Source organism: Rhinopithecus bieti, unplaced genomic scaffold (genome assembly GCF_001698545.2).
Source record: "Rhinopithecus bieti isolate Rb0 unplaced genomic scaffold, ASM169854v2 scaffold_2350, whole genome shotgun sequence".
Taxonomy (NCBI): Eukaryota; Metazoa; Chordata; class Mammalia; order Primates; family Cercopithecidae; genus Rhinopithecus; species Rhinopithecus bieti.
In genome coordinates this window covers 279,679-301,520 of record NW_016803902.1, presented here as the reverse complement: position 1 = coordinate 301,520, position 21,842 = coordinate 279,679, and the positions used below count along the sequence as shown (strand labels likewise).

Genomic DNA, 21,842 nt, shown 5'->3' with positions numbered 1-21,842 from the left:
GGCCTGTTGTTTTTTTTTTTTTTTTTTTTTTTTTTGGAGACAAAGTTTCACACTCTGTCACCCAGGCTGGAGGGCAGTGGCACAATCTCAGCTCACTGTAACCTCCACCTCCCAGGTTCAAGCGATTGTCCTGCTTCAGCCTCCCTAGTAGCTAGGATTACAGGCGCCTGCCCACCATGCCTGGCTAAGTTTTGTATTTTAGTAGAGATGGGGTTTCACCATGTTGGTGAGGCTGTTCTCGAACTCCTGACCTCAAGTGATCCACCCACCTCGGCCTCCTAAAGTCCTGGGATTACAGGCGTAAACCACCATGCCCGGCCTACTTCCTGATTCTTGATGCAGGATGAAGGGCTGAGAATCTGGGCAAAGGACCTTAGCTAAGAGGCAGAGAAACCTGCAGAGTCTCTAGCAGTCTCAGGGGGCTGAAAAGACAAAAGTTGCTGTTCTGTCTATCAAAGTAACTAGGACTTTTAGATCTAAGATTTGGGAGAAATGGAAGCCATAAAGAAGTGAGTAGCTCTGGGGATAGTGGTTTATGGCTGTGATCCCAGGACTTTGGAAAGCTGAGTCAGGAGAATTGCTTGAGCTCAGGAGTTTGAGACCACCCTGGGCAACATAGTGAGAACCCCATCTCTATAAAAAAAATTTTAAAAACTAGGCATGGTCATGTGTGCCTGTGACCACACCTACTCAGGAGGCTGAGGTGAAAGGATCACTTGAGCCTTGGAATTAGAGGCTGCAGTGAGCCATGATTGCATCACTGTACTCCAGCCTGGACAACAGAGCAAAAGAAAAGATGAGATACTCTGAATTTCCCACCTTAAGAGATATGTTGAATTCCTGAGCTTCAAAGATGAGATGCTAAAAAAAACTAAGCAGAAAGCCTCTGAAAATCAGCCAAGTTTTCAGCAGTCTTAGGTTAAGGAGGCAATTGGAGTTCAGTACCTTATCAAAAAGAGGAACAAGTAAACATCCTATGCTGTTAGTTGGCACCACTGGAGGAACACATCTTAGGAGGGAGAACTTAGAGGTAGAATGAGCCTTACAAAAATCTGTCCTTGAGGCTGGGTGGGGTGGCTCACACCTGTAATCTCGGCACTTTGGGAAGCCGAGGTGGGAGGATCACTTGAGGCCGGAAGTTTGAGACAAGCCTGGCCAACATGATGAAACCCCGTCTCTACTAAAAATACAAAAATTAGCCAGGGGTGGTGTGGCGCATGCCTTTAATCCCAGCTGCTCGGGAGAGTGAGGTAGGAGAATCACTTGAACCTGGTAGGCGGAGGTTGCAGTGAGCCGAGATCGCACCACTGCACTCTAGCCTGGGTGGCAGAGTGAGTGAGACTCCGTCTCAAAAAAAAAAAAATCTGTCCTTGAGTCAGCTCAGTCCCTGATCCTGACTGTGTATCTGCCTGCCACAGGATAGGGTGAACCTTTGCTGGAAGAAGATAATACATAGACCCTCTATAATTTTTCACAATATCTAGTATACAATTTATATTTATCAAGTACACCAAGAAAGAGAACCAAGAGGAAAAAAAGACGATAGAAACAGGACATCTCTCCACTCCACTGCCACAAACACACAAGTAACTTAGTTATCAGACACAGACTTAAAAATGGTTGTGATCAATGTGTTCAAGAAAATAGAGGACAAGATGGTAAATTTGATTAAAGAGAAAGTAAGTGGAAATCTTAAAAATGAAAAATAGAATAATAGAGATTAAGAACTCAGTAGATGGGTTTAGTAGCAGATTGGACTCAGTAGAGATGAGACTGCCTCAGCCTTCTGAGTAGCTGGGATTACAGGCACCCACGACCACACCTGGCTAATTTTTGTATTTTTAGTAGAGACAGGGCTAAAACCACCTTGGCCAGTCTGGTCTTGAACTCTTGACTTCAGGTGATCGGCTCGCCTCAGCCTCCCAAAGTGCTGGGATTACAGGTGTGAGCCATTACGCCTAGCCTCAGTTTGAATTCTTAACCTGTTGCTTTATAATTGGCCTGGAAGTAGATATTAACATAGATATTAATTTTTTTCTTCAAAGAATTTAGTGTAAAAGGAATGGTATGATAATTAAAACTACCTTGACAAAACTGTAAGAATGTGTGAAGAATTGATTCATACTACAACATTAACAAACTCTGAAAACATGATGCCAAGTGAAAGAAGCCAAACACAAAAGGCCATATATTGTATGATTTCATTTATATGAAGCATTCAGGAAAGCAAATCCATAGAGATGGAAAGTAGATTAGTGGTTGCTAAAGGGCTGTGGGAAAAGGGAAATGGGAAGTGACTACTAATGAGTACAGGGTTTCTTTTTGGGATGATGAAAATATTCTGGAATTAGATGGTGGTAATGGTTGCATAGCGTTGTGAAATAATAAAAGCCACTGAAATGTATACTTTAAAAGGAGAAAGTTTATGGGATGTGAATTATCACCTACATGCATGAGGCTTACATGAGGCTATGATTTAGTTGAGGAATTTTGTTGGGCCGAAAAATTGAGAAAGTGTATAGTCTCAGGGGCCATCCCCACACACACCAGCCACAGTATCTGTGAGTGCTGCACAGATATTGTGCTTGTAACACCCCGAGTCTCAGTATATAAATTTACAGGCAACACAAGAAAAATATTGGAACAGCAGAGATCAACAAGTTTTCACAGAAAGCTTTAAGAAATGTTATTCATTGTCATCTTCCATAAGTTAGGTCAAAATTGAACAAATGAGGTGAGTTTGGTTCTTTGGAAAAGGTAAAAACTGCCCCCAAAGTCTTCTGTCAGGAGTGTTAAAAGAAGTGCCAGTCCTAATCCTGTAATCCCAACTACTTGGGAAACCGAGGCAGGAAGATTGTTGAGTTCAAGTCTAAGATGGGCAACATGGCAAGACCTTGTCTGGGGGGAAGGGGGATGTAAAAAGTAGTTTCTGTGAAGATGGTTAGCTTATCAAGGTGATTGAGTAATTCTTCAGAACTCAGTGAACTTACGAATGAAGTATGTGAGATTAGATACACACAAAATAGATTAAGGAGTAAAAGAAGAATCATCAAATAAGCCATTTTGAGCAACTTTGACTAGCACAGTTTAATTAGTGGTTGGTAGATATTTCTTTTGTTGTTTTGTTGTTGTTGTTGTTGGGTTTTGTTTTTGTTTTTTTGAAACAGGGTCTCACTCTAACCCAGGCTGGGGTGCAGTGGCACAATCATGGCTGACTCACTGCAGCTTCAACCTTCCTGGATCAGGTGATCCTCCCACTGCAGCCTTCTGAGTAGTTAGGACTACAGGCGCATGCCACCATGTACAGTTTTTTATTTTTTTGTAGAGACCAGGCTGGTCTCAAACTCCTGAGCTCAAGCTAGATTCCAAAATGGAGGGGAAAGTGCTGGAATAGAGCTAGAATTTTTAAAATTATGCATGCTGCAAAATAGCCTTATTTGATCCTCCTGCCTTGGCCTCCCAAAGTGCTGGGATTACGGGTGTAAGCCACCACCACTGACCAGTGGTCAATAGGTATTTGAGAGAAAATCTTAATAACTCTTACGAAAAAATAGGCAATCTCTTTGTCATTGTTGTTGGAAGGAAAGATCTTTTAACACCTTTAACAATTCACCTCTTTTGCACTACAGTCTAGCAATTTCTAAGCTAGAATCTACGTATAATTTTTGCTTTTTTTTTGGTTTTTTTTTTTTGGAGAAAGAGTCTTGCTATGTCGCCCAGGCTGGAGGGCAGTGGGCAGTGGTGTGGTCTCAGCTCACTGCAACCTCTGCCTCTGGGGTTTAAGCGATTCTCTTGCTTCAGCCTCCTGAGTAACTGGGACCACAGGCGCACACCACCACACCCGTCTAATTTTTGTGTTTTTAGTAGAGATGGGATTTTGCCATGTTGGCCCAGCTGGTCTCAAACTCCTGGCCTCAAGCAGTTCACCCACCTTGGCCTCCCAAAGTGCTGGGATTACAGGTGTAAACCACCTCACTTGGCTATAATCTACCTATAGTTTCAGAGTTCATAATATCTTTAATAAAAATTTTTAAGAACACGTATTTCCAAGATATCATTGGTGTCTTTTAATGATCTTAAATAATATTGTCACTGTTGCTCATATTCATCCCTAAATTTGTATCAGTATACTTATAATAAATTGTACAGTGGCAATAAATTTTTGTTCTGTGGAGTCAAATGAAGAATAAAACTATGAATTTTGCAATATGCTGCTTTAACTAGTGCTATTTTTATATACTTGAAGTGAGAACCTTGCTGCACATCATGTTTAAAACCACCTAACTCTATTAAAATAAATTAATTAAATGAAATTTTCACGATTGGGGTCCTACAAAGAAAATTGTCAAGCTGAGTTGAAAACCAATGAGAAATGGCCAACCTTTTCTTTTACTGAAAAGCGACTCTGTAGCTGACTTGAATTTTTTTTTCATTTTTTAGCCACAGTCAGACTTGTTGGGGCTTATTCAGGTCATGATTGTGGTATTTGGAGATGAACCTCCAGTCTTCTCTCGTCCTATTTCGGCATCCTATCCACCATACCAGGCAACGGGACCACCAAATAGTAAGTAGAATTGAGATTTTACTTTAAAACTCACATAAACGAAAAAAAACAAAACCTTTGTCAAAAAAAAAAAAATGAAAAAAGAAAAATTAATGATTTCTTTGCTTTTTAGCTTACCAAGCTAGTGGATTTTTTGCAAGTATTCTGAGGCCCCATATCTGCATGTACAGATTCCCACCAAAGACTGGTATTTGGGCTTCCATTTGTAGGTAGAAATCTAAGAATGGTTGTGCTGGATTCCAAAATGGAGGAGAAAGTATAGAATAGAGCTAGAATTTTTAAAATTATGCATGCTGCAGAATAGCCTTATTTGATCAGCTTGTAAGCACATATAACTTGAAAGGTAGTCTGACCTCTCCTTTCTCTTTGCAACTACAAAATCAGAGTTGTAGATAAGGATTAAAGTCAACTGAAGCATTCACATTCGGCTATTCTGGGTATACACAATTGGACACCTAGCTCTTAGCTTTCTTCTCTTTTGTGCAGCCAATTCATGATTTTACCTTGTGCAGAGTGGTGGGGAGCATGGAGACAGTATCGCTTCTCCCCTAATTGGAATATATTATCTCTGTTATCTCTGTTTTCTTGAATAATTCTTACTGATACGTAAAAATCACTCTGAATAATTGTGAGTTGATTGTACTTATTTTGAAATTGCTAAATCTGTATTGATTTCATTGTGTTTTGAGCTGTGACTTCTTTTTTTTCTTTTTTTGGTAAATTTTCTTTAAGATTATAATTAACCAAACTTGTTTATCTTACAAGACAAATTATATGTGCTTTCATTTTTCTTCTGCTGAAAATTATACTTCCTTTTTAACACATTCTTTCCTGAGGAACATCTTGGTTTATAAGCCAAATGGGAATTTAACAGAAATAATTTTTTAACCCATTTCTCTTTCCTTCCCTACCTTCCCAGAATAAGCTTGATTTTAGGATTACTATTTCTTTTAGTAAAGATACCGGTAATTCTTGTGGATCAGAAATTTGTTTTTATCTTATTAAATTCTGTTGACTCTAGTGCCCGAGAGTAGAGTATCTTGCTTAAGTTTGAAATACTAAATATTTGGCTGGGTGTGGTAGCTCATGACTGTAGCCCCAGCACTTTGGGAGGCTGAGGTGGGGGGTGGATCACCTGAGGTCAGGAGTTCAAGACCAGCTTGGCCAACATGATGAAACCCTGTCTCTACTAAAAATACAAAAATTAGCCAGGTATGTGGTGGTGCATGCCTGTAGTCCCAGCTACTCGGGAGGCTGAGGCAGACGTTGCAGTGAGCTGACACTCTGTTACTGCACTCCAGCCTGGGTGACAGAGCAAGACTTCATATCCAAAAAAAAAAAAGATATCAAATATTTCCTAGTCTTGTTACGTTTGTTTATTTGCTCAGGTAATATAGCAAGTGACCGCTATGACAAAAGTAACCTTTTCAGAAACTCAGATAGTCTCCTAAGCCAACTTTTTTTTTTGTTTTGTTTTGTTTTTTTTTTGAGGACGGAGTACGGAGTCTTGCTCTGTCGTCCAGGTTAGAGTGCAGTGGTGTGATCTGGGCTGACTGCAACCTCCACCTCCTGAGTTCAAGTGATTCTTGAGCCTTAGTCTCCTGAATAGCTGGGATTACAGGCCCCCACCACCATGCCCGGCTAATTTTTGTATTTTTAGTAGAGTCAGGGTTTCACCATTTTGGCCAGGCTGGTCTTGAACTCCTGACCTCAAGTAATCCACCTCAGCCTCCCAAAGTGTTGGGATTATAGGCATGAGCCACCGCGGCTGGCCTGCAAAATTTTTTTCCCCTAATTTCTTTGAGTTTTACGTTTACGTTGGAAGTGCAGTATTCAAGAAAGATACCATACTGTTGTCACTGTTGCAATTCAGTTTTGTACTCAGTCACTGTAAGTCACATTAAACACTCTAGGGCTGATTCTTTTTTCTTTTTTTTGTCAGTTAAAGTCAAGATTAACTTCTCTTTTTCTTCCTCTATGTTGATTAGCCTCTTGGCACCACTGATCTTAGTTCTTTGGCATTCATATTCTCTTTAAAGAATATATAAAGTATTCTTTAAGCTTGCTGGATTTTAACCTTTTATCCCTAGTATTTCTGAGCTTTTGTTTTGTTTATTTATTTTGAGATAGGGTCTCACTCTGTCACCTAGACTAGTTTTTAACAGTCTGGATAATGTAAGTTTTGTATAGGACTTCTCATAGTAATTTGAAGTCTCTTAAAGTCTTCAAACAAGCCAACAAAATCAGCTGTACTAAAACTGGTCAACAGTTACAAAAGAAATATCAAAAGATTTATTAGATATAATAAAGAAGTTACTCTCTAAGAAGTTAACTTTGGACCAAAGGAGGCCAGAATTACCTTCCTCTAAATTTGAAGTTAAACCTGCTCTTATCTCAGGTTATAGACTTCTTGAGAACTTTAAAAGCTGACCAGGTTGACCTGTTTGCCAGTTCTTTTGGTTGGGGTTGTCGTAAGTATTGTAATTCATGTTTTAATGATTTGAGGATTATGAAAGGGTAAGGTATTTGTTTTGTTTTGGTGCTGAGAATTGGATTTTTTAACTGTGTGAAATTTTGCTGTGTATTGACAGTGTGATGTATATCTTATTCAGTAGCCTACATATTCAGGCCTTGTATATTATTTTTACAATGTGAAAAAATTGTTTTTAGCTTCCTACATGCCAGGCATGCCAGGTGGAATCTCTCCATACCCATCCGGATACCCTCCCAATCCCAGGTAATGAAAAATTATCTTTTGAATAATTGTATTACAAATTTTTCTATTAGATCTAGAATCAAAATAATTTGCTAATTAGGGCATTAAAATAAATTTAGTTGCAATTTAGTGGAAGATAAAATTTGGTTTATTGCTGGAATTTATTTCTTTATTTATTTGAGACAGAGTCTTGCTCTGTTGCCTGGGCTGGAGTACAGTGGTGCAGTCTCAGCTCACTACAACCTCTACCTCCCAGGTTCAAGTGATTCTCCTGCCTCAGCCTCCCTAGCAGTTGGGACTACAGGCATGCGCCACCACGCCTGGCTAATTTTTGTATTTTTAGTAGAGACGGGATTTCACCATGTTGACCAGGATGGTCTCGAACTCCTGACCTTGTGATCCGCCTGTCTCAGCCTTCTGAAGTGCTGGGATTACAGGTGTGAGGTGCCGCGCCTAGCGTATGTCTTTTTGGGTTTTTTTGTTTTGTTTTGTTTTTTGTTTTTTGTTTTTTTTTGAGACGGAGTCTCGCTCGGTTGCCCGGGCTGGAGTGCAGTGGCCGGATCTCAACTCACTGCAAGCTCCGCCTCCCGGGTTTACGCCATTCTCCTGCCTCAGCCTCCCGAGTAGCTGGGACTACAGGCGCCCACCACCTCGCCCGGCTAGTTTTTTGTATTTTTTAGTAGAGACGGGGTTTCACCATGTTAGCCAGGATGGTCTCGATCTCCTGACCTCATGATCCACCCGTCTCGGCCTCCCAGAGTGCTGGGATTACAGGCTTGAGCCACTGCGCCTGGCCTTTTTTGTTTTTTTTAAAGAGGGTATTATAAAATATTTTTCCCCTTGGCTGAATTCATTATAACTAACATTCCATTAATATTTCAGCTATCTATACTAGATATACAAATTTCTTAAAAGGGAAATAACAAGGACTTCAAGGTCAAAAACCAATTGAGATCATCGTCATTACTCACCCCATTTCTTTCCTCTGTAAAATAAAAATGCAGCCCAGGAGCTGCCTTTCTCTAGATTGAAAGAAACTCCTTTCAAACTATACACACACACCTTAAAATTCTAGCAATAAGGCCGGGTGCGGTAGCTCACACCTGTAATCCCAGCACTTTGGGAGGCCGATGCAGGCAGATCACCTGAGGTCCTGAGGTCAGGAGTTCAAGACCAGCCTGGCCAACACAGTGAAACTCCATCTCTACTAAAAATACAAAATTAGCTAGGCGTGGTGGCACATGCCTGTAATCCCAGCTCTTTGGGAAGCTGAGGTAGGAGAATTGCTTGAACCCAGGAGGTGGAGGTTGCAGTAAGCCAAGATCGTGCCATTACCCTCCACCCTGGGCAACAGAGCAAGGACTCTGTCTCAAACAAAACCGCACAACCTATCTTTTCTATACATTGCAGAAATCAATTAATAGTTCAGATAATGGGGTCAAACTTGTCGCGTGATATTTAATTCATAGACTACCTGTACTGTCAAACTTTATTCATTTAGTAATAACATAGGTAACTAAATTTAATTCATAGACTACCTGTACTATCAGCCTTTATTATCCATTTAGTAATAACGTAGGTAACTAAATTAAATTAACAATGAAATCAGTCTGTTAATAACACACACTAGAGAATCAATGATAAATAATTACTAACCCATGTTTTAAATGTATACTTGTTTCAGTGGTGATCTAGGAGTACTCTCCAAAGGTGGTCTTTGGGCTAACTTAAAATTCCACTCAGCGCTTTGGGATGCTGAGGTAGGAAGATTGCTTAAGCCCAGAAGTTGGAGACCAGCCTGGGCAACATAGTAGACCTCATGTCTACAAAAAAAATGAAGATTAGCCAGGCATGGTGGTGTGAACCTGTAGTCCCAGCTACTTGGGAGGGTGAGGTGGAAGGATCACTTGAACCTACAGCTCGAGGATGCAGTGAGCCATAATTGCACCACTGTACTCCAGCCTGGGCAACAGAGTGAGAACCTGTCTCAAAAAAAAAAAAAAAAAGACTGGCATATACTGATGCCGAGATGAGACTTCCAGCTGCTCTAACAATTAGCAAGGAAAATTTAACTCTAACTCTTCTTAGTTTCATATAACCCAGTCATAATCCTCATGGATAAATGCAGCCAGATTTCTGAACACATGGCATAGGTAAATACATATATGTACATATATAATATCTAGGATTTTGAAAGTTAATTTAGCAAACATTTCATTTCTGGGTTGTCTTAATTTCACAACTTTTTGGAAGGTAATAAGCATTCTGTCACTTTGGATAGGTAAGCAGAGATTAGAAGAACATTTGTCAGGGACAATAGAGAAAGATTCCTTTGGTAGTAATATATAAGCAGGTTATATATTTTAGATTTCTTGAGGCCCTAAAATTTCTGATTAAGTTCTAGAAATGGAATCCTACCTGAAGCCTTGAAGTTACAAGTCTTTCTACTGAACAATTGCTAGTAAAAAGGAGGTTTGGACATGAGGGAATAATTGTTGAAGATATGCTATTGAACTGGACTTCTGAACAATAAAGCTACAGATGGAGATTTCTCTGAAGTTAATATCTGTAGGCTTAGAAGAGTTTTATACCAAGTTACAGAAAAATTCAGCAATGTGATCACATTGTCTTTGCAAAGGTGTGCAAAATGGGAGAAACTCCAGAAAAAAAGAGCAATTTATCCCAGTTTTCAAAACGGTAGATTTAGAAATTTCAGTAAGATTGACATTTCTTTACAACATTATAGCATGGATTACTGAAGAGACTAGAAGAAACAAAAAAGTACTGTGTTCAGTAGCCTCTAGCGTGTGTCCGCTAGGAACAAAAATGCTTTTTTTTTTTTTTCCTGATTTTGCTCTTACACTGATATATAAGAGAAGTACCATGATTACATTGAATCTTCAGCAAGTCATATATAAAACTTTGTTGAGGACAAGTTATAAAGTGGAGGCTGATAATACAAATAGGAGAATGTTTGAACCACTGCATTGAAAAAGGATTATTGACCATAAACTCAGAAGGAGCTCTTGCTCCAGTGCTCTAGGGGTGGTTTTTTTTTTTTTTTTTTGAGATGGGGGCTTCACTGTATCACCCAGGCTGGAGTGCAGTGGCATAATCTCAGCTACTGTAGCCTCGACTTCCTGGGCTCAGGTGATCTTTCAACCTCAGCCTCCCGTGTAGCTGGGACTACAGATGTGTGCCACCACACCTGGCTAATTTTTCTATTTTTGTAGCGATGGTTTCGCCATGTTGTCTAGGCTTGCCTTGGACTCCTGGACTCAAGTGATCCACCTGCCTCAGCCTCCCAAAATGCTAGGATTACAGGTGTGACCCATTGCACTCAGTCTGGGCTGGCTCTTTTTAATCAGTAATTTTAATGAGCTTGTAAAAGGCAAATGTCATAGAATTGACAATTGTAGGTAAAGTAGGATTAATTGAGATTTATTGTCCAACTAACCAGGCAGCCAGTAATCATCCTATTCTAATTTTCTTCTTCATTGTAAGGGAAACACTGACGAGTAAGCATTCAGAGGAAAGCAATCAGATCTGAAAATCATGTCCTGAGACAAATGGTTAAAGGAATTAAGAATATTTAGGGCCAGGCACGGTGGCTCACACCTGTAATCCCAGCACTTTGGGAGGCCGAGGCGGGCGGATCACAATGTCAGGAGATTGAGACCATCCTGGCTAACAGAGTGAAACCCCGTCTGTACTAAAAATACAAAAAATTAGCTGGGCATGGTGTTGGGCGCCTGTAGTCCCAGCTACTCGGGAGGCTGAGGCAGGAGATTGGCATGAACCCGGGAGGTGGAGCTTGCAGTGAGCTGAGATCACACCACTGCACTCCAGCCTGGGCAACAGGGCGAGACTTCGTCTCAAAAAAAAAGAATATTTAACCTGAAGAAGAGAAGCTTGAGGGGAAAAATGTTAGACGTTCTCAAATATTTGAGTTTTAGGAGTCTCCAAATAGTTGAGTGATCTTCCAAAATGCAAATTTAGGACTCCTGTTTATAAATTATATTGAAATGATGTTTAATGTTAAATAGAGAAAGATGACCATTTGTCAGAGGTGTTATTTAGGTAAGAGATTGTTGCAAGGGTGATTGGAGTAGAATACCTCTAAGGAAAGTTCCTCTGACTTTGATATGAACACATGAATGACAGAAACTGTCCAGAAAGTGAGAAAAAAGGTTTTTTTTAAACTATTTAAATACGAGTTTGGTATGAATGTTACCAAAAGAGTAAAAGAAAACTGTTTTCGGGTTAAATATTCTCAAAGGTTACCAATAAGCCACAGGTAAAAATTAAATAGTATCATTTTCCCACAGACTGAGAACTCAGAAAAGTTCTGTCACAAATTACGTGTTGCTTCTGATGCTGTTGGATTGTCCTTAGAAATACTCTAGTTAGTTTCTGCTGCTATGAAGGTGACTCTCATATAACTGAGACCACGCAAGAGCATTTAACCATTTAAGAGTAAATCCAGTGTCATTAATACAATTTCCATAGAACTTTAATTGAATAAACACTTGCAGCTCTAAAACTGTAAATTCATCAACTGGTAAAATAACCATATGTCAAGCTTAACTTCCTGAATGGGGTTCTTAAAAATACTATAACGTTGGGTCATCTTAAATGTTAAATGTTTTTTGTCCTTGTCTTTAGTGGTTACCCAGGCTGTCCTTACCCCCCTGGTGGTCCATATCCTGCCACAACAAGTTCTCAGTACCCTTCCCAGCCTCCTGTGACCACTGTTGGTAAGTACCCTTGAAAACTTGTGTTCCTCCATATAAGCAAAGTCTAACTCCCTGTTGTGAAAACCACATTTCACTTGTGAAATTTTGGACTACTCTTTCTTCTTAGAGGAAAACCTATAATAGTGTACTATAATCTTAAAGTTGAAGCAAATGACTTATTATCATGTAAATGAACCTTCTACCAGGGCATGAACATAAATCTGATTAACTCATCAGATTTATTGATCACATAGTTTTATTTGTGAGCCAAACATGTGTTGAACTATTGGCAGATACATATATTTTCCTAGCTTGGTTATACGTGCAAACAGATCACCAACATTAAGAGAAGAAAGTAAAATGGGTTAATATGAGCAGGTCAAATAAGGCAAATTATTGAAGACCAGTAGTTTTTGCTTTTTGTGTTTGCTTATTAGCATTACCTGAAATATAATTTTCTTCAGCTGAGAAAACTAAGGCAGTAAGAGAATTTCTTTAGAGTCCAGCCTTCATCTACGCCTGTCTCCCACTTGCACCACCATATCTGCCTTCTCCATGTTACCATAAGTTGGTTATCTTTGCTTCTATCTAAAACAGATTTCTCCACGAGACCTTATCCCCTCTAATGTACTTGGGGCATCACTTTAGCAATTCCTTCCTCTCAAGTTTTATTCTCTACTGGATGACTCATCAGCACACAGAACCATGCCCTAAAAAAACTTTAAAGAGTCCTCCTCTTCAGACAAACAAATGGAAAAACATCTCATGCCCATGAAGAATTAATATTGTAAAAATGACTGTGTTACCCAAAGCAGTCTGCAGATTCAGTGCAATCTCTATCAAAATACCAATGTCATTGTTCATAGAAATAGAAAAAGCTATCACAAAATTTATGTGGAACCAAAAAAGAAGCCAAATAGCCAAAGTGATCTTGAGCTAAAAGAACAAAGCTGGAAGCATTATACTACCTGACTTCAAAATACATTACAAGGTTGTAGTAACCAAAACAGCATGGTATTGGTATAAAAACAGAAACAGACCAATGGAACAGAATAAAGAACCTAGAAATAAATCCACATATTTACAGCCAACTGATTTTCAACAAAGGTGCCAAGAACATACATTAGGAAAAAGACATCATTGTCCATAAATGGTGGGAAAACTGGATATCCATATGCAGAAGAATGAAACTGGACCCCTATCTTGCACAACATACAGAAATCAACTTGAGGTGGATTAAAGACTTAATGTAAGACCCAAAACTATAAAACTACTAGAAGAAGACATAGGGGAAACCCTTCAGGACATTGGCCTAGACAACCATTTTATAGTTAATATCTCAAAAGCAAAGTCGACAAAAATAGACTACTGAGATGATACTAAATTAAAAAGTTTCTGGGCCAGGTGCGGTGGCTCACGCCTGTAATCCCAGCACTTTGGGAGGCTGAGGCGGGTGAATCATTTGAGGTGAGGAGTTCAAAACCAGCCTGGTCAACATGGTAAAACCCTGTCTCTCCTAAAACTAAAAATGCAAAAATCTAGGCATGGTGGGGCACCTATGTAATCCCAGCTACTCAGGAGGCTGAGGCAAGAGAATTGCTTGAACCCAGGAGGTGGAGGTTGCAGTGAGCCGAGATCGTGCCACTGCACTCCACCCTGGGCAACAGAGTGAGACCTTGTCTCAAAAAAAAAGCTTCTGCACAACAAAGGAGATAGTCAATAAAGTAAAGAGACAACCTGTTGAGTGGGAGAAAATATTTGCAAAGTACCCATCTGACAAGGGACTAATAAGTATGCAAGGTATTCAAACCACTCAACAGTAAAACAAAAAACCATTAAAAGGTGGGCAAGGAACATGAATAGACATTTCTTAAAGGAAGATATACAAATGGCCAACAGGTACATGAAAAAATCCTCAGTATCACTCATCATCAGGAAAATGCAGATAAAAACCACAAAGAAATATAATCTCCTAAGAGTTTGAATGGCCGTTATTAAAAAGATAAAAAAATGAAAAATAACAAATGCTAGTGAGGATGAGAAGAAAAGGTGACATACAGTGTTGGTGAGAATGTAAATTAAAGCCACCATGGAAAACAGTATGGTGATTTGTAAAAAAACTAAAATTAGAACTACCAGACAGTTCAGCAGTCCCACTCCTGGGTATTTATCCAAAGGAAAGGAAATCAGTATATTAAAGGAATACCTGTACTCCCATTATTATAGCAACAGTATTTATACTAGCTGAGATATGGAGTGAACCTAAGTATTTATCAGCAGATGAATGGATAAGGACAATGAGGTATATGTACACAATGGAATACTATTCAGCCATTAAAAAAGAATGAAAACATGTCATTGTAGCAACATGGATGGAATTGGAAATAATCTAGGCACAGAAAGACAAATATCAAATGTTCTCATGTGGGAGCTAAAAAACTTGATCTTCTGGAGGTAGACAGTAGAATGATAGACACCAGAGACTTAAGAAGTGTGTGTGGGTGGGATAGGGCTTATGAAGAAAGGTTGTTTAATGAGTACAAACATACAGTTAGATAGAAGGAATAAGTTCTGATGTTTGTTAGCAGACTAGGGTGACTATAGTTAACAATGTATTATCTATTTCAAAATAGCTAGAAGACTTAAAATGTTCCCACCACATGGAAATGATAAATACTCAAGGTGATAGATACCCTAAATACCCTCACTTGATCATTACATTCTGTGCAGGTAACAAAATATCACGTTACCCACATAAATATGTACAAATATTATGTATCTAAACAATTTTTTTAGGCCGGGCACAGTGGCTCACGCCTGTAATCCCAGCACTTTGGAGGCCGAGGTGGGCGGATCATGAGGTCAGGAGTTTGAGACCAGCCTGGCCAACATGGTGAAACCCCGTCTCTACTTAAAATACAAAAAATTAGCCAGGCATGGTGGTGCGTGCCTATAATCCTAGCTATTCAAGAAGCTGAGGCAGGAGAATTGCTTGAACCCTGGAGGCAGAGGTTGCAGTGAGCTGAGATCAGGCAACTACACTCCAGCCTGGGCAATGGAATGGGACTCCATCTGGGGGGAAAAAAATTTTAAAAAAGAATCCTCTTCTCTATTCCACTTTTCCTGCCACCACTATTGGATATCTTTATTCTTCTCTGAATAACTCCTTGAAACAACTGTCTTTGTTATCTTCAATACCTCTTCTCCCTTTCTCTTTTAAACCTCCTCCTTTTGGACTTTTTCTCAATACCATTTTGCTAAAACTGGTCATGATTACCAATAACCTTTTTGAGGTTACATCCAATGGATAGTTACTATCCTCATCTTGTCCTATCAGCAGCATTTCACACAGTTGGTTATTTCCTCCTTGATACACTTTCCTCTCGTTTTCCAAAACACCATACTCACTTGATTTTCTTCTTGTCTCATGGGTACTCATACTTAGTCTTGCTCTCTTGCTCAGGCTGGAGTGCAGTAGTGCTGTCTGCCCACTGCAACCTCCATCTCCTGGGCTCAAGCGATCTTCCCACCTCAGCCTCTTGAGTAGCTACGATTGTAGACATACACCACCATGCCCGGCTAATTTTTGTATTGCCCAGGCTGGTCTTGAACTCCTGGATTCAAGTGATCCACCCACGTTGGCCTCCCGGATTACAGATGTGAGCTACTGCACCAGGCTCCCTTGTTCTTTTTGAAACTTAGCAGTTTCACTCTGTAGATTTTATTGTGTTTTATTTTATTTTAGAGACAGAGCTTTGCTCTGCCACCAGGCTGGAGTGCAGTGGCATGATCTTGGCTCACTGCAATCTCTGCCTCTTGGGTTCAAGCGATTCTCCTGCCTCAGCCTCCTGAGTAGCTGACACTACAGGCGTGCACCACTGCACCCACTAATTTTTGCATTTTTAGTAGAGACGGGGTTTCACCATGTTAGCCAGGCTGGTCAAACTCCTAACCTCAGGTGATCCACCTGCCTCGGCCTCCCAAAGTGCTGGGATTACAGGCATGAGCCACCTCGCCCGGCCTGGATTTTAATTTTATGGTGTAATCTGAATTAAGAAAGATTTAAAATTTACCAAATGTTCAAGAATGTCAGTATATAGTACAGTACCCAGAAAAGAATGGTGTTCCACTCAGTGATACTTCCACATGTTACGAATTTATGTTTGAGGAATGTCAGTGGACTGATTGGCCTCTTTATGAAGTCCCTTGGAGGGTGTACTCTCAACTATACTTTGCTTATGCCAGAATCTCCAGGTTTGTTTGATCTCTGTAGAGTCCTTTTACCAGAGTGCTATAGATATCTTCAACCTCAGTTTACATAGTGTTTTGAAAACTCTAACTAGGGGAATGAGGACGTGGTAGTCAGTGAATAATGAAGGAACAAACCGATTCACATAGCAAAAAAAAAAACAAAAACAAAACCTAACTGGTAGTATGCATTGAAACTTAACACAAAGATTCTTTTTCCTGTTACTATAGACGCAAAACATAAATTGACTATACCTATCTTAATCAGTTTCACATACAAGATCCCTGAAAAATAGTGGGTATGGATGGGCACCAGGTGAGCCACCACAAAGTTTCTCTACCACAACCACCACCCCTGCCCCGGCAAAAAAAGAGGAAGTTTAAAAGGCTTTGGCAGTTCCTTACTCCAGTCTCAGCAGAGTGTGAAAGTTCTCTTTTGAAGGCTTATTTTAAAAAGCTATATAGATGATTGCAGTTGATTTATAGCTCTGAATCCTAGGCTTTAGGCCCTTAACATATACACAGTTTGACTTTTACTAGTTGCAGTTAAATAATAATAAAACTGAAGAATAGGTGTTTATTCCCAGTTAAAGCCAATACCTACCACAGAATTTTTCTTGGTAAAACTTCATAAATACTGTATATTTCAACCTCTAAGTTTTAAAAATGTCATTTTAAGATTTTGTTTCTAAAAATCAAATAAACAAGGATCAGAAACAGTAAGTTTGGAAGGCTGCTATTAACAGAGATTCAGGGACCTTTGTTTTACCTTTATTAAAGTGTTGTTTAAAAATGTGGGAGTGGAAAACCCTGAAAATGCCGCAGCTGAATGATTTGTTTCTGTAGTTTCCACTCTTTAGTCCATACTGTATATTTAGATAAAGAAAGGAAAAGGTAAAGAAAAATAAGAGCGCTTACCTGTTAATATTTCTTTGAGGATAGAAGCCAGTAAACATGACAAGTTTTTCTTGACTGTCTTATCCAATGCTGTTCTTCTCTCTGGCCATCTTAGATTAAGTGTTTGGCCTACAGAGGCTCTACTTTTGGCCAGGCACGGTGGCTCACGCCTGTAATCTCAGCACTTTGGGAGGTGAGGCGGGTGGATCACGAGGTCAGGAGATTGAGACCATCCTGGCTAACATGGTGAAACCCCGTCTCTACTAAAATACAAAAAATTAGCCGGTCGTGGTGGCGGGTGCCTGTAGTCCCAGCTACCCAGGAGGCTGAGGCAGGAGAATGGTGTGAACCCAGGAGGCCAGAAACTCTTCTTCTTCTTGTTATAGCAGGTATAGAGAAAATTCAAATTTCTCCTAAGATGTTTGAGAAAAAAGTTTTGTTTGGTAAGTGTTTACAAAGTAGATGAGAATCTTCCACCAAATCTTTTTTCTTACTTGTTTGCATAAACAATATCTTAAAGTGGCGTGGTTCATCGAATTTTGAACTTTGATGAGTTTTCTTTTACTTCTTTGAAAACTCTGGGTTTTCTTTTCGACTTTTAATTTCGGATCTTAGTTATAATTCTTTTTTTTTTTTTTTACAAAGTAGTTCGATTTTTAAAAGTTTAGATATACTTCACAGTGAAGTCTATGTGTGATGGAGATAAGACTAGGTCTAATCTTGATGTTTGTAGCTTCCTCAGGTGAACTATGACCTTTATAGGCCGAGCGACTGCTGCCTTGGCTTGGTTCCTATTTTGAGTGTTAATGGCTTTGGCTGGAGAGTCTTGGCAAGGACTTATTTGGTGATGTTATGGCAGCATTTGCTTGAACATATTCTGTAAAGAGAAATACAATGTAAATTCCAGGATTTAAATGTGTGTTTTAAAAATAGGGGTTTAAAAATTTAGCATCAGTATAATTTGACCCATTAGACCAGATATAATAGCTTTAACAAAGCATGTTGATGTGTTTATGTGTGAAAAATTCACTAACTATAAAAAGACCCTTAAGTTTTCATTAGTTCTGATAACTTCTGTGCCAATTAATGGAATACCACCACTGTTGCATGTGATTGAATGCTTAATTATAGTCATATCATTTAGGTACCTAATCTATGGGAGAAGGATTTTCCCTCCTATCTCACAAGAACCGTCATAAAATATCATATAGATTATAAGACAGGTTCTTTTAGAAAGGTTTTTAAAATTCCTTTTGCTAATGCATCCTTATACTATAAAATGGGAACTAATGAAATCTTCAGTAGTCATCATTTCATGAATCACCCTTTGGATATGAAATTCTAAACCAAACTCTTGTAGAAATTGGCTTTTCACTTTAAAGGACTTTTAAGTACAGTAAAAGGAATTAGAGATTTTATTTGGTCTAAATTCTGTCCAGATGACTGAACAGCTAAGACTTTAATTCATAATAAGCCCGTGAAAGGGAGCTCACTCTCTGACATATTTTAATCTGTATGTTCAGTGAGTGTGGAAAGATGTGTTGCCTTTTTACATAGCCCTATTTGAAGGAGACCGACTTACTCTACAAATTGCCATGAAGAACAAGTTCTTGATTAGGTAAGAAAATACCCTTTAGTTAAGTACCTGTAAAGTTTGGAAGTTCACAAAACCACCTTCACTTCTGACACTCATTGCAAGTTCAGGGTTTCCCAAGGCCACCCTAAAGTTCTATAATTATCTAGAAGGACTTTAAAAGCTCACTGAAAGCTGTTATACTCACAGTTATGACTTACGGCAAAAGATACAGATTAAAATAGGCTAAGACACTTGTGCAACCCAGAAAGTTCCGAGTGCAACGCTTCTAGTTGTCTTCTCCCAGTAGAGTCATAGGCGGTGCTGATTTTTCCCAGTAACAGTACGTATCATTGTGCATGGAGTATTACCGATCAAGGTAGCTCACCTGAGCCTTGGGTCTAGAGTTTTTATCAGGGCTTGGTCATATAGACACCACTGACTGCCTATGAGTTGCCCTTTAGTCTCCAGCTCCTCCAGAGGTTGAGCTGTTAACTATCACTGCATGGCCCAAAGAGCCCCCCATAAATCACATTGTTAGACTGTCTGGTATAAATACAGGACACTCAAATTAGTCAGGAAGTTCCAAGGGCTTAGAAATCACCCCCAGGAGCCAAGGGCAAAGGCATGGCCCCTCTTTGGGTAAAGTTAATTCTTGACTACACAGAACCAAGTTATAAGGTATTTTGCCTTATTTTGCTTGAACTTTAAAAATATCTGAATACAGGAGCTGCTGCCACCATCGCTGCAGCAACGGCAGGCACTGCCACCGCTGCCTGAGGAGTGGGCTTGGGAAGGAAGTGGTCACCTTGCTCGGAGCTTTTTCGGAAGCATTGTTGTCCCTTGCAGCCCTCCCACAGGAATGACAGTGGACAAAAGTGAGCTGGTACAGAAAGCCAGCTCACTGAGCAGGCTGAGTGCTGTGACGATATGGCTGTAGCCATGAAGGCAGTCAGGGAACAGAGGCATGAATTCTCCAACAAAGAGAGAAATCTCTCTATTGCCTACAAGAATGTGATAGGTGCCTGCCCCTCTTTCTGGCGTGTCACTCCAGCATTGAGCAGAAAACAGAGGAAAGAGAAGAAGCCGCAGGTGGGCAGAGAGTACCATGAGAAGATGGAGGCAGAACTGCAGGACATCTGCAATGACATTCTGGAGCTGTTGGACAAATATCTTACTCCCAATTCTATACAACCAGAGAGAAAGGTGTTCTACTTGAAAATGAAAGGAGATTATTTTAGGTATCTTTCTGAAGTGGCATCTGGAGACAACAAACAAACCACTATGTTGAACTTCCAGCAGGCTTACCAGGAACCATTTGAAATTAGTAAGAAAGAAGAAATATAGCCTACACATCCAGTTTGACTTGGTCTGGCACTTAATTTCTCAGTCTTTTACTATGAGATTCTAAACTCTACTGAAAAGGCCTGCAGCCTGGCAAAAACAGCATTTGATGAAGCAATTGCTGAATTGGATACACTGAATGTAGAGTCTTATAAAGACAGCACTCTGATCATGCAGTTACTTAGGGACAGTCTCACTCTGTAGACCTCAGAAAACCAGGGAGATGAAGGAGATGCTGTGGGGGGAGATAACTAATGTCTCTTGTGCTTTGTGATCTGTTCAGTGTCACTCTGTACCCTCCACATATATCCCTTGTGTGATAAAACATAAAGAATCGTACATTGACTTGCAATTTTTCACAGCCTCAGCCTAGCAAAAATGGTTCATGGGATAAACAGCTGGTATTTGTATTCTAAAACAATTGGTCACATAAATGCCACGGCATTGTGAAGTTTTTATTTTGATTAACATTGACAGGATTAGGTGTATTTAATTTTTAAAAAATTCAATACTTCTGATTATGGGGTTTTATAATTTAGCAAAACTCTTACTTGTAGAAAAAATAGACCTGAATGGTCTTTGTTCCAAGATGGCTGAATAGGAATAGCTCCAGTCTACAGCTCCCAGCATGAGTGAGGCAGAAGACAGGTGATTTCTGCATTTCCATCTGAGCTTTGAAAAGAGTAGTGGTTCTCCTGGCATGGAGTTTGAGATGGGACAACAGAGAGACTGCCTCTTCAAGTGGGTCCCTGACCCCTGAGTAGCCCAACTGGGAGGCACCTCCCAGTAGGGGCCGACTGACACCTCATACAGCCAGGTGCCCCTCTGAGACGAAGCTTCCAGAGGAACGATCAGGCAGCACCATTTGCCGTTCTGCAATATTCATGGTTCTGCAGCCTCCACTGGTGATACCCAGGCAAACAGGGTCTGGAGTGGACCTCCAGCAAACTCCAGCAGACCTGCAGCTGAGGGTCCTGACTGTTAGAAGGAAAACTAACAAACAGAAAGGACATCCACACCAAAACCCCATCTGTATGTCACCATCATCAAAGACCAAAGATAGGTAAAACCACAAAGATGGGGAGAAACCAGAGCAGAGCAGAAAAGCTGAAAATTCTAAACGTCGAGCGCCTCCTCTTCTCCAAGGGAATGCAGCTCCTTGCCAGCAATGGAACAAAGCTGGAAGGAGAATGACTTTGACGAGTTGAGAGAAGGCTTCAGAAGATCAGTAATAACAGAATTCTCCAAGCTAAAGGAGGATGTTGGAACCCATTACAAAGAAGCTAAAAACCTTGAAAAAAGATTAGACGAATGGCTAACTAGAATAAACAGCATAGAGAAGACCTTAAATGACCTGATGGAGCTGAAAACCATGGCACAAGAACTACGTGATGCATGTACAAGCTTCAGTAACCGATTCGATCAACTGGAAGAAAGGGTGTCAGTGATTTAAGATCAAATGAATGAAATGAAGCAAGAAGAGAAGTTTAGAGAAAAAGTAAAAAGAAACGAACAAAGCCTCCAAGAAATATGGGACTATGTGAAAAGACCAAATCTATGTCTGATTGGTGTACCTGAAAGTAACAGGGAGAATGGAACCAAGTTGGAAAACACTCTGCAGGATATTATCCAGGAGAACTTTCCCAACCTAGTAGGGCAGGCCAACATTCAAATTCAGGAAATACAGAGAATGCCACAAAGATACTCCTCGAGAAGAGCAACCCCAAGACACAAAATTGTCAGATTCACCAAGGTTGAAATGAA

At 39.9% G+C, this 21,842-nt stretch overlaps 1 protein-coding gene and 1 pseudogene across 1 annotated transcript in view; both read left to right on the top strand.

The window, feature by feature from the left end:
• TSG101 (tumor susceptibility 101) overlaps positions 1-21,842 on the top strand; it is a 52,455-nt gene that overhangs the window by 17,252 nt on the left and 13,361 nt on the right. Inside the window, 3 exon segments of the mRNA XM_017858087.1 lie at positions 4,441-4,564; positions 7,235-7,301; positions 11,946-12,037. Of these exon segments, the coding sequence (XP_017713576.1) occupies positions 4,441-4,564; positions 7,235-7,301; positions 11,946-12,037 (283 nt within the window).
• On the top strand, positions 19,597-20,333 carry LOC108519247 (14-3-3 protein beta/alpha pseudogene; annotated as a pseudogene).